General features: G+C 42.7%; 1 protein-coding gene across 5 annotated transcripts in view; it reads left to right on the top strand.

The window, feature by feature from the left end:
- The first annotated feature begins 2,091 nt into the window (after positions 1 to 2,091).
- Positions 2,092 to 13,586, top strand: part of poc1b (POC1 centriolar protein B) — a 126,852-nt gene continuing 115,357 nt past the window's right edge. For 3 of the 5 annotated variants that reach the window (XM_060839252.1, XM_060839250.1, XM_060839248.1), the window contains exon 1: positions 2,093 to 2,262. In XM_060839252.1, the coding sequence (XP_060695235.1) occupies positions 2,248 to 2,262 (15 nt within the window). In that variant the 5' untranslated portion in view covers positions 2,093 to 2,247. Of the gene's footprint in view, positions 2,263 to 13,586 lie in introns of all 5 variants that reach the window. The other 2 variants (XM_060839249.1, XM_060839247.1) reach the window with 1 other exon arrangement.

The following is a 13,586-nucleotide window of genomic DNA, read 5'->3' as shown; positions in this document are numbered from 1 at the left end:
CCTTCCTCCAGATCATTTTGTATATCACAAACAACATTGCTCCCTGTGATACACTACTGGTCACAGTTCTCCATTTTGCTACAACTATCTCCTGTTATCAAGCCAGCTCTCTATCCATCTAGCTAGTGTACCCCAGACCCCATGTGACTTCATTCTTAAGAATGACCCAAACCTTCCTGTTGCTTGCCATTTCAATAAACTGAGGACTGCAGATGCTAGAAACCAGAGTTTAGATCAGTGGTGCTGGAAAAACAGCAAATCAGGCAGCATCCGAGGAGCAGGAAAAATCAATGTTTCGGGCAAAAGCCCTTCATCAGGAATAGAGACAGGGGGCCTCTGGGGAGGAGAGAAACACTTTCTTTTTTTGCTCCCATACCAACATGTCTATACTAGGCATATTGCAGTGCTCGAGTGAAGAAACTCCAATAGGAACTCTAGTCTGCTTAGGCACTTTGCCTTGAAGGGAGGAGACCTGATTGTCTATATTGTCATGATTTTGTAGACCTGAGTGTGAATAGCAAAAAGTTTTTCTCTTCTCTTCCCTTCCCCTCTCCTCCACTCCTGTTCTTTCTCTCCCTCCCCCAAAGAGAGTAAGGGAAATTTAATTAAGTGTCACAAGTTTGAGATAAGGGGTAACATTTTCAGGGAGATATGCATGGAAAGTTCTTTATGGAGAGGGTAGTGGGTACTTTGGCAGTAGAGCTGGTAGAGGTAAGCACAATTTTTAAGGTCTATCTAGACAGATGACTAGGCAAGGAGCAGTGGTATATAAAGCCTTGGAAAATTATCTATAAACCTACAGCCTGAGGATCTGGATCAGCACAGGTTTGGAGGGCCTGTTCTTGTGTTTATAATTTATTATTTATGGAGAGCATGCATTGGGATGTTGTTTACTCACTGACCTATAAAGTTCATTTTCAGACAGTTATTTTACTAGGTAACATCTTCCGTGGACCTCAGGCAAAATCAAATAGAAAGCAGGAATTTCCAGCATTGTTTGGGTTGGTGAAGTCATTTCCTGTGCTGCTATTTCCTGTAGTAAACTCACTTCCTGTTCTTTTTCTGAGGGGGTGGTAAACGGGGTCTAACTCAATGGTGTTTGTTGATAGAAGCATAGTATTCCAACTGCAACACTAGGAATTCCAAATTAGGCGGCAAATCAGATTAGCGATTGTTCGATTTAGCTGTTTGCGATTAGATTACTTAAATCTGCAGATTTACATTTTACTGGGTTTTTAAAGATGTGGAGTCAAACATAAATTTAATTGGCGAGCTACGTTTAAAGCAGATGGAAGATAACTTTTTAGGGCATTCTATGCCTTGCAGTCCAGATGGCTGAAGGCACAGTATCAAGTGTTTAGACAAAGAAAACGGTAGAGTGCAAATAAGGTCACCGCTAAAGGAGACCAGAAGACGTCGAGAAAGTTCCCCAAAGGGAGAGCAGAGTTTTGTATGCCAGCGTGAGACTTTTGTTCCGTGTTTGCAGCATATGCCCTGCCAGCGGAACCTCGTTTTCTCTTTACAACAATTGGGAGAAGGAAGAACTAACAGGTGATGCGTAATCCCAGCATTCCTTGCGGTAATGAAAGTGCTCTATATTAACCAGTGAAACCAGGAGACTATGTGCAGTGTGTTCACTGTACCTTCAAGCGCAAAGGAAACTGCTTTAATAATATAAGTAAACAGACGCTAGCATGCACTGTACCTGTCCAGCTAGCTCGTCATTTTTAGCACCCGCAGTTTAAAGATTCTTACCTGTCTATTTGCTAAGCCCTTCAAATACGATTGGTTGTTGATATTACGTAATTTTATATACTAAGTTTATGTCTCGTTCGGAACAAATGGATTTCACAGTGGCATTAGGGCGCCAGTGTGGAGCCTGAACCGAATCTTCCAGATACTGGCGACAACTCGCAGGCGCATTTTGCGACTGAACGGCAGCAACGTCTTCAAGAATTCAAAATCGGCCGCCGGAGCGCACGCGGGGCGTCGCAGCTCAGCGCATGCGCAGACTGGGGAGGTTGGCGGCGGACGGAGCTCAGACACGCACGCGCTAGTATTGAGAGGCAGGATTGAAGCGCAGAGCGCGGTGTGGGCATGCGCCTCGGAGGGGGGAGGGGGGTTGGAGGCGGCTGCACGTCCGATGGTGGAGTATTGCTGCAGCTTGAGGCCGCGCGCTGTGGGATGGCGGATGGAGGTCCGGAAGTCCTTTCTTAACGTTTCTCCGGTCCACCACCGTTGTGCGCCATGGCCTCCGCTCTGGTAAGGGAAAGGAGTCAAGGGTGAACGGTCGACGGGGCAGACCTTGAGGAGGCCGTTCGGCCCCTCTCGCCTCTGCTTTCTCGGACAAGAATAGGCCTTTCGCCCCGTCGAACCGTTCTACAATTCAGTGAGATTATGGCTGATTTGTGGTCTGGCTCCATATTCCGTAATACATTCGCTTAACAAAAGTTTATTTGCTTCAGTTTTAAAGTTGACAACTGATCTAGGTTCTATTGCCGTTTGTTGAAGAGGGTTCTAACTCTCTATCACCCTTTCTGCGTAGGTGAGATCTTTCCTGAATGATCTGGCCTTAACTTTCCATCTATGTCCCCAGTTCTTGAGTTTTCAATCAATGAAAATAGTTGATATTTATTATCCTGTTGCTTTCTCGCCTGTCTCCTTGAAGTAATTATTCGCTTAGTCCCACTTCAGCGCCATTGCTCTTTCCCTGCCAGTTGCCGCTTTTCCAGCATTTGCCCTTTCATTGAATCTGCTTCCACTAACTTTAAAAGGTTTGATTACAGATCATGACAACATCGTTTCCCCTCTGGTTCTTTTGCTGTCCTCTATGTTAGTGAATTAGTGAGTATTGGATAACAGCTATTGTTAATAAAACTGAAAGACAAACTCAATAATTTGGGATGACCCAAAATTCTCTGGTGGCAATAAATTGATTATGAAGTGTAGTCACTGTTGTGAAACAAAGGGAAGCCACTACATTGATAGAAAGGACTCTGTAATGTGACTGCGACCAACTAACTGATTTCTTCTTAGGTTGACTCACTCCTCAACCTTTCTACAAAACAGTTCCAGGGGATTTTTTTCCACCCACTTGGATCCTTGGTTTAACTTCTTGTCTGAAAGACTCTACCTCTGATCATGCAGCACTTTAATGCTGTATTTGACTCTCAGCCTAGACTTTTTAAAACTTGGTCTTTAGAGTCTCGGATTCTGTCTCAATATGACTACTCCCCATTGGGTCATGCTGACGCTTTGGGGATGGCAGTTGCTCTATGTACTGATTGTATTACATTGATAGGAAAAGGCCAGCTGGTTCATCAGAACATAGCAGGTATAGTTAGTAAGTTTGCAGATGACACCAAAATTGGAGGCATGGTAGACAGCAAAGAAGGTTACATCAGAGAACAACGGGATCTTGACCAGATGGGCCAATGAGCTGAGGAATGTTAGGTGGAGTTTAATTTAGATAAATGTGAGGTGCTGCATTTGTGAAAAGCAAATCAGAGCAGGACTTATACAGTTCAAGGTCAGGTCCTCAGAAATGTTGCTGAACAAAGAGATCTTGAAGCTCTGGTTCATAGTTCCTTGAAAGTAGAGTCGCAGGTAGATAGGATAGTGAAGAGGGTATTTTGTATGCTTTGCTTTATTGGTCAGAATATTGAGTATAGGAGTTGGGAGGTCATGTTGCAGCTGTATAGGATGTTGGTTAGGCCACTTTTGAAATATTGCACGCAATTCTGGTCTCCTTCCTACCAGGAAAGGGTTCAGAAAAAATCGATAAGAATGTTGCCAGGGTTGGGTGATTTGAGCTATAGGGAGTGGCTGAGTTGGCTGGGCTGTTTTCCCTGGACCTTCGGAGGCGGATGGGTGACCTTATAGAGGTTTATAAAATCATGAGGGGTTTGGATCGGATAAATAGAAAAGGTCTTTTCCCTGGGGTGAAGGAGTCCAGAATGAGAAGACAGGTTTAGGGTGAGAGGGGAAAGATATAAAAGGGTCCTAAGGGGCAACTTTTGCACACTGAGGGTAGTGCGTGCATGGAATGAGCTACAAGAGGAAGTGGTGGAGGCTGGTACATTTGCAACATTTAAAAGGCATCTGGATGGGTATATGAATAGGGTTTAAAGGGATATGGGCCAAGTGCTGGCAAATGGGAGTAGATTAGATTGGGAATCTGGTCGGCATTGACGAGTTGGACCGAAGGTTATCATTGGTTAGCATTGCTGCCTCACAGTGCCAGGGACGTGGGTTCAATTCCCATCTCAGGCAACTGTCTGTGTGGAGTTTGCACATTCTCCCCATGTCTGCGTGGGTTACCTCCCATAGTCCAAAGGTTAGGTGAATTGGCCGTGCTAAATTGTCTGTAGCATTACATGTAGGGAAATGGGTCTGGGTGGGTTGCTCTTCAGCAGGTCAGTGTGGACTTGTTGGGCCCAAGGGCCTGTTTCCACACTGTAGAGAATCTATTTAAAAAAAAATCAGAAATCACAACAACTTAAACTCATGGACTAGCCTATCCTTTAGATTCTGGGTAATCCAATATGGAGGATGGGAAAAAGTTCTGGCTGTAACAGCTGCTCCTTTTTTGTTTTTGAGGTATTTTGGGTGTTGGAGGTGATTTCCTCGATTTCCAGGAGCAGCAACTACTGTTTTATATGCAGTTGCATTATTTTGGAACCTTGCGGTGGAGGGGGGGGTGGGGGGAGAGTCAAAACAACAGCACTATTAAAAGGGAGAAAAGCAGTCAAAGGAAACACATGGTGACATCATTGCAAAAGAGAGAGAGAGAACCTGCACAGTTACTGCCTTTGCTGTTTGAATTAATTATTGCTGAATATCGGAGTGCATCTGAGAAAATTAACAAACAATGAAATTCACAACTGATCTTGGAAGAACTGTTGGGTGAAGTTCACAGCACAGAATCAGATAAGTTAATTGTTTTTAGTGTAGCCTACAGAGAATCTGCAGTAAGGAGTAGAGTGGGTTCTTTCTTGATTATGTTGTTGGAGATATGTCTCTTAATTAAACTTTAGCCATAACTATTAATTTAAACTGGGGCAGAGTTTGTAGAGGAATAAGATGGTGTTATTTTCTGGGTCTGTAGATTGTGAAGGGGCAAAAATGTCCTTTACAGTGATATGTACTACTTGTCAGATGTGGGAGTTTAAAGAGAGTTTAAGGGTTACTGCGGATTATATCTGCCATAAAATGCTGTTGGCTGTGAATCTTATCAGATCGAATGGGTCGGTTGGAGAGACAATTAGAAGTGATGAGGAATTTGCAACAGTCTGCGATGGATGGCAGTTGTAGGAAGGGGGAAAGTGTTGGATACAGTCACATAGATGGGTTAACTCCAGGAAAGGTAAGCGAGGTAGGCACCTAGTGCAGGAGTCTTTTGTGGATATACCCATTTCAAACAGGTATGCTGTTTTGGAAAATGTAGGGGGTGATGGATTCTCAGGGGAGCGTAGCACGAACAGCCAAGTTTCTGGTATTGAGACTGGCTCTAATGCAATGAGGGGTACATCAGCTTCCCAGAGATGAATTGTGTTAGGTATTTTCTAGTCAGAGGTACAGACAGCGTTTCTGTGGCCAGCAGCGAAAAAGCAGAATGGTGAATTGCTTCCCTGGTGCCAGGATCAAGGATGTCTCAGAGAGGGTGCAGAATGTGCTCATGGGGGAGAGGGGCCAGCAAGAGGTCATTGTCCCCTTGGAACCAACGAAATAGGAAGGGGAAAGGTTGAGATTCTGAAGGGAGATTACAGAGAGTTAGGCAGAAATTTAAAAACGAGGTCCTCAAGAGTAGCTTTATCTGGATTACTCCCGGTGCTACAAGCTAGTGAGGGCAGGAATAGGAGGATAGAGCAGATGAATGCATGGCTGAGGAGGTGGTGTATAGGAGAAAGATTTACATTTTTGGGTCATTGGAATCTCTTTTGGGGTAGAAGTGACTTGTACAAGAAGGACAAATTGCACCTAAATTAGAAGCATTCTAATACACTGGCAGAGAAATTTGCTAGAGCTGCTCGGGAGGATTTAAACTAGTAACGTGGGGGAGTGGGACCCAGGGAGATGATGAGGACAAAGATCAACCTGAGACTGGTACAATTGAGAACAGAAGCGAGTCAAACAGTCAGGGCAGGCAGGGACAAAATAAGACTAATAAATTAAACTGCATTTATTTCGATGCAAGGGGCCGAACAGAGAAGGCAGATGAATTCGGGGCATGGTTGGGAACATGGGACTGGGATATCATAGCAATTATGGAAACGTGGCTCACGAATGGGCAGGACTGGCAGCTTAATGTTCCAGAATACAAATATTCCAGGAAGGATAGAAAGGGAGATAAAAGAGGAGGGGGAGTGGCATTTTTGATAAGGGATAGCATTACAGCTGTGCTGAGGGAGGATACTCCTGGAAATACATCCAGGGACATTATTTGGACGGAACAGAGAAATAAGAAAGGGATGATAACCTTATTGGGATTGTATTATAGACTCCCGAATAATCGGAGGGAAATTGAGAAACAAACTTGTAAGGAGATCTCGGCTATCTGTAAGAATAATAGGGTGGTTATAGTGGGGGATTTTAACTTTCCCAAACATAGACTAAGACTGCCATAGTGTCAAGGGTTCAGGTGGAAAGGAATTTATGTGTGTACAAGACAATTTTCTGATTCAATATGTGGATATACCTACGAGAGAAGGTACAAAACTTGACCTACTCTTGGGAAGTAAGGCAGGGCAGGTGACTGAAGTGTCAATGTGGGAGCACTTTGGGGCCAATCACCATGATTCTAATAGATTTAAAATAGTGATCGAAAAGAATAGACCAGATCTAAAAGTTGCAGTTCTAAATTTGAGAAAGTCCAATTTTGACAGGATCAGGCAAGAACTTTGGAAACTGATTGGTGGCAGATGTTCGCAGGTAAAGGGACGGCTGGAAAATGAGAAGCCATCAGAAATGAGAACGCGAATCCAGAGAAAGTATATTCCTATTAGGGTGAAAAGAAAGGCTGGTAGGTATAGGGAATGGTGGATGACTAAAGAAATTGAGGGTTTGGTTAAGAAAAAGGAGGAAGCATATGTAAGGTATAGACAGGATAGATAGAGTGAATCCTTGGAGTATAAAGGCAGTAGGAGTTTACTTAAGAGGGAAGTCGGGAGGGCAAAAAGGGGACATGAGATAGCTTTGGCAAATAGAATTAAGGAGAACCCATAGAGTTTTTACAAATACATTAAGGACAAAAGGGTAACTAGGGAGAGAATAGGGCCCCTCAAAGATCAGCAAGGCCACCTATATGTGGAGCCGCAGAAAATGGGGAAGATACTAAACAAGTATTTTGCATCAGTTCTTACTGTGGAAAAGGATATGGAAGATATTGACTGTAGGGAAATAGATGGTGGCATCTTGCAAAATGTCCAGATTACAGAGGAGGAAGTGCTGGATGTCTTGAAACTGGTAAAGGTGGATAAATCCCCAGGACCTGATCAGGTGTACCCTAGAACTCTGTGGGAAGTGAGAGAAGTGATTGCTGGTCCTCTTGCTGAGATATTTGTATCATCGATAGTTACAGGTGAGGTGCCGGAAGACTGGAGGTTGGCAAACATGGTGTCACTGTTTAAGAAGGGTAGTAAGGACAAGCCAGGGAACTATAGACCAATGAGCCTGACATCGGTGGTGGGCAAGTTGTTGGAGGGAATCCTGAGGGACAGGATGTACATGTATTTGGAAAGGCAAGGATTGATTAGGGATAGTCAACATGGCTTTGTGCTTGGGAAATCATGTCTCTCAAAGTTGATTTGGTTTTTTTGAAGAAGTAACAAAGATGATTGATGAGGGCAGAGCAGTAGACGTGATGTATATGGCTTCGGTAAGGCATTCGACAAGGTTCCCATGGGAGACTGGTTAGCAAGGTTAGATCTCACGGAATACGGGGAGAACTAGCCATTTGGATACAGCACTGGCTCAAAGGTAGAAGACAGAGGGTGGTGGTGGAGAGTTGTTTTTCACACTGAAGGCCTGTGACCAGTGGAGTGCCACAAGGATCAGTGCTTGGTTCTCTACTTTTTGCCATTTATGTAAATGATTTGGATACGAGCATAAGAGATATAGTTGGTAAGTTTGCAGATGACACCAAAATTGGAGGTGTGGTGGACAGCGAAGAAGGTTACCTCTGATTACAACAGGATCTTCATCAGATGGATCAGTGGGCTGAGATGTGGCACATGGAGTTTAATTCAGATAAATGTGAGGTGCTGCATTTTCGGAAAGTAAATCTTAGCAGGATTTATACACTTAATGGTAAGGTCCTAGGGAGTGTTGCTGAACGAAGAGATCGTGGAGTGCAGGTTCATAGCTCCTTGAAAGTGGAGTCGCAGGTAGATAGGATAGTGAAGAAGGCATTTGGTATGCTTTCTTTTATTGGTCAGAGTATTGAGTACAGGAGTTGGGAGGTCATGTTGCGGCTGTACAGGACATTGGTTAGGCCACTGTTGGAATATTGCTTGCAATTCTGATCTTCCTATCGGAAAGATGTTGTGAAACTTGAAAGGGTTCCGAAAAGATTTACAAGGATGTTGCCAGGGTTGGAGGATTTGAACTATAGGGAGAGGCTGAACAGGCTGGGGCTGTTTTCCCTGGAGTGTCGGATGCTGAGGGGTAGCCTTATAGAGGTTTACAAAATTATGGGGGGCATGGATAGGGTAAATAGACAAAGTCTTTTCCCTGGGGTCGGGGAGTCCGGAACTACAAGGCATAGGTTTAGGGTGAGAGGGGAAAGATATAAAAGAGACCTCAGGGGCAACTTTTTCACACAGTGGTAAGTGTATGGGATGAGCTGCCAGAGGAAGTGGTGGAGGCTGGTACAATTGCAACATTTAAGAGACATTTGGATGGGTATATGAATAGGAAGGGTTTGGAGGGATATAGGCTGGGTGGGACTAGATTGGGTTGGGATATATGGCCGGCATGGACTGGTTGGACGGAAGGGTCTGTTTCCAGGCTGTACATCTCTATGACTCTATGACTGTATAACTCTATCTGCCCTATGTCACGCTTGCTGGAGAGTTATGATTGAACATATGTAACATCAATTATCCCTCTGTATCAGTTTTGATTTCAATAATATTTAACCATTTCTCTATCTAAACTGCAGCTAAAGAAATGACCATCAAAACCACATAGAATAAGAAATGTAATACCTCATTTTACATAAAAATACGTGGAGTGGATCTAAATTGAGATATTGACTATAAGAAGGTTTTTTTTTAATTAATTTGCGTGATGTCAATATTGCAAGTTGGCCAGCATTTCTTGCCCATCCTTTGTTGCCCTTGAGAAGGAGGTGGTGATCTTATTGTTTTAGAGGGACTATACACAAAAATAGTCTTATGATGTTCATAGCCTTCGGTAATACATTGATTTCAACAATATGCTATTACAGCCAAAACTAGTTTGATAGTGTAAACAGAGTGAAAGTGTGAAGTGCAAATAATGCCTAATGGAAATTGCATATTTAATCTAGTGATCAATTAATGCTCAGGACATGCAATCACATAGATAAGCTTTCATTCAATTTGAGATGAGGTTTGACCAGTAACTGGATTTTTAAAGTTATGCTTTCATGGGAGTTGCGTGTCGCTAATAAGCCCAGCATTTGTTGCCTTTGAACTGAGTGCCTTGCTAGGCCACTTGAGTGTGCAATTAAGAGTCAACCACACTGTTGGTGATCTAAGTTCATGTATAGTCCAGGCTCGGTAAGAATGGTAAAATAATTCAATGAACCAGATGGGATTAAATGATATTGATAGTTGTCATGGTCACCAATATAGAGATGCACTTTCAATTCCAGATTTTTATCAATTGAACTTAAATGACATGAAATCACTTTTTTTCTCTAATTTCCCTCATCCATTGAACTAGTCTTATGTTTTCTGCATCCTCTCCAAAGCATTAACATTGCCAGCATTGAACAGTTACCATTGAAGCCAAACCACATTTTTGTCAAAGTTCATTATAACTTCTTCACTTTTAAATTCTGTGCCCTTTTTTTTATAAATCCAGGATCCTGAATGCTTATTTAACCATTTTCTCAACATTTTCTGCTTTCAAAGAATTGTACACATATCTGTAGTTGTCTTTGCTGCATTTAGAATTATATCATTTATTTCATAATGCTTTACCTCATTCTTTCTGCCAAAATGTATCCGTTTTCTGGATTGGGTTTTGAGTGCCACAAGTCAACCCATGCCACAAACTTGTCTGTGTCCTATTATTTGAACTGAAGCAACATCTTCTGAGCTACGCTGAGATGCTTTTTAAAGGAATCTCACTTGCAAAATATAAAAAAAATTCTTTCTTTCCATTTAGATTCTGTTAAAAACTACCTGCATTATCTTCAATCCTAAAACAACCCTCCATTGTCAAAAATCACAGCCTTGCATCCTTTAAAAATTAAATAAATTATACCATGGGTTACTATACAATCCCTACAGACGAAGGTAAAGGTATCAACCTCATTATTTGAAAATATAACTAGAAAATCATTTTGGTCATACATTTTTGAGAGGCAGTTAGAGTGTCCCAGTAAAATTAAACGGAACTGCAGATGCTGAAGATCTGAAACAGAAACAAAGTGCTGGGAAACTCAGCAGGTCTGGCAGCATCTGCAGAGAGAAAAACAGAGATAATATTTACTAGATTTGAAATATTAACTCTCTTTCTCTCCGTAAATGCTGCCAGACCTGATGAGTTTCTCCAGTACTTTCTGTTTTTGTGTCTTTATCTTTATCTATGTAAAAACTCTAACTTAATTTAGCAGTTGTCTGCCCCAAGATAATCGCACCATGACTAAATGGGAAAATGTTAACTTTATGATTACAATGAGATAATTCCACAAAACTTAAAGCACCATCTACATATTGACAAAGGATTGCAGAAAATGTTTGCAAATTCTCGGCTGCCACAAGCTGATCCACGTTTTGCTTCAGTAGAAACTGAAAACTAAAGGTGTAGTTGAAATGTGAAAATTCCTCTTTATTTGTATTTTAATCAACATTTTCCTGTGCACCACAGTTTTAAAAGCTTAATTTAGATTTGTGTTTTCATGAACTGCATACAAGAATATTTTAATAAACTTTATAGCTGTAAGTGAGTGGACAATAGACAATAGGTGCAGGCATTCAGCCCTTCGAGCCTGTACCGCCATTCAATGTGATCATGGCTGATCTTTCCTAATCAGTATCCGCTTCCTGCCTTATCTCCATAACCCTTGATTCCACTATCTTTGAGAGCTCTATCCAACTCTTTCTTAAATGAATCCAGAGACTGAGCCTCCACTGCCCTCTGGGGCAGAGCATTCCACACAGCCACCACTCTCTGGGTGAAGAAGTTTCTCATCATCTCTGTCCTAAATGGTCTACCCCGTATTTTTAAGCTGTGTCCTCTGGTTCGGCACTCACCCATCAGCGGAAACATGTTTCCTGCTGCCAGAGTGTCCAATCCTTTCATAATCTTATATGTCTCAATCATATCCCCTCTCAGTCTTCTAAACTCAAGGGTATACAAGCCCAGTCGCTTCAGTCTTTCAGTGAGGTAATCTCTCCATTCCAGGAATTGACCTCGTGAACCTACGCTGCACTCCCTCAATAGCCAGAATGTCTTTCCTCAAATTTGGCGACCAGAACTGCACACAGTACTCCAGGTGTGGTCTCACCAGGGCCCTGTACAGCTGCAGAAGCACCTCTTTGCTTCTATACTCAATCCCTCTTATTATGAAGGCCAGCATGCTATTAGCCTTCACTACCTGCTGTACCTGTATGCTTACCTTCATTGACTGGTGTGCAAGAACACCCAGATCTCTCTGTACTGCCCCTTTACCTAAATTGATTCTATTTAGGTAGTAATCCACCTTCCTGTTCTTGCCACCAAAGTGGATAACCATACATTTATCCACATTAAACTGCATCTGCCCACTCACCTAACTTGTCCAGGTCACCCTGTAATCTCCTAACATCCTCATCATATTTCACCATGCCACCCAACTTTGTATCATCAGCAAATTTGCTAATGTTATTGCTGATACCATCATCTATATCATTAACATATATTGCAAAAAGCTGCGATCCCAGCACGGATCCCTGCGGTACCCCACTGGTCACTGCCTGCCATTCCGAAAAGGAGCCGTTTATCACTACCCTTTGTTTCCTATCAGCCAACCAATTTTCAATCCAATCAAGAACTTTGCCCCCAATACCACGTGCCCCTAAGTTTACTCACTAACCTCCTATGTGGAACTTTATCAAAAGCTTTCTGAAAGTCCAGGTACACTACATCTACTGGATCTCCCTCGTCCATCTTCAGAGTTACATCCTCAAAAAACTCCAGAAGATTAGTCAAGCACGATTTTCCCTTCATAAATCCATGCTGACTCTGTCCTATCCTGTTACTACTATCCAGATGTGCCGTAATCTCATCCTTTATAATAGACTCCAGCATCTTTCCCACCACTGAGGTCAGACTAACTGGTCTATAATTTCTTGCTTTCTCTCTCCCACCTTTCTTAAAAAGTGGTATAAACATTAGCCACTCTCCAATCCTCAGGTACCGATCCCGAAACTATCGAATTCTGGAAAATAATCACCAATGCATCCACGATTTCCCGAGCCACCTCCTTCAGTACCCTGGGATGTAGGCCATCAGGCCCCAGGGACTTATCAACCTTCAGACCTAACAGTCTCTCCAACACCAATTCCTGGCAAATACAGATTCCCTCAAGTTCAGGTCCTTCAGTCGCTGTCACCTCAGGGAGATTGTTTGTGTCTTCCCCAGTGAACACAGATCTGAAGTACCCATTTAATTCTTCTGCCATTTCTTTGTTCCCCGTAATATATTCCCCTGTTTCTGTCTTCAAGGGCCCAATTTTAGTCCTAACCATCTTTTTGCCTTGCACATACTTGAAAAAGCTTTTACTATCCTCCTTTATATTATTGGCCAGTTTACCTTCGTACCTCATTTTTCCTCTGCGTATTTCCTTCTTAGTAATCCTCTGTTGTTCTTTAAAAGCTTCCCAGTCCTCTGTTTTCCCACTTATCTTTGCTATGTTATACTTTTTCTCTTTTAACTTTATATGTTTCTTAACTTCCCTTATTCCTGATGAAGGGCTTATGCTCAAAACGTCGAATTCTCTATTCCTGAGATGCTGCCTGGCCTGCTGTGCTTTGACCAGCAACACATTTGCAGCTGTGATCTCCAGCATCTGCAGACCTCATTTTTTACTCTTAACTTCCCTCGTCAGCCACGGCCGCCCATGCCTCCTCCTGGGATCTTTCTTCCTTTTTGGAATGAACTGATCCTGCAACTTCTGCATTATACACAGAAATATCCGCCATTGTTCCACCGCGGTCATCCCTGCTATGGTATTGCACCATTGAACTTTGGCCAGCTCCTCCCTCATAGCTCCATAGTTCCCTTTATTCAACAGAAGTACTGTCACTTCCGACTGTACCCTCTCCCTCTCAAATTGCAGATTGAAACTTATTGTATTATGGTCACTACTTCCCAATGGCTCCTTCACTTCGAGG

Source organism: Hemiscyllium ocellatum, chromosome 19, assembly GCF_020745735.1.
Source record: "Hemiscyllium ocellatum isolate sHemOce1 chromosome 19, sHemOce1.pat.X.cur, whole genome shotgun sequence".
In the NCBI taxonomy this organism is placed as follows: domain Eukaryota; kingdom Metazoa; phylum Chordata; class Chondrichthyes; order Orectolobiformes; family Hemiscylliidae; genus Hemiscyllium; species Hemiscyllium ocellatum.
This window is presented reverse-complemented; position numbering and strand designations above follow the sequence as displayed.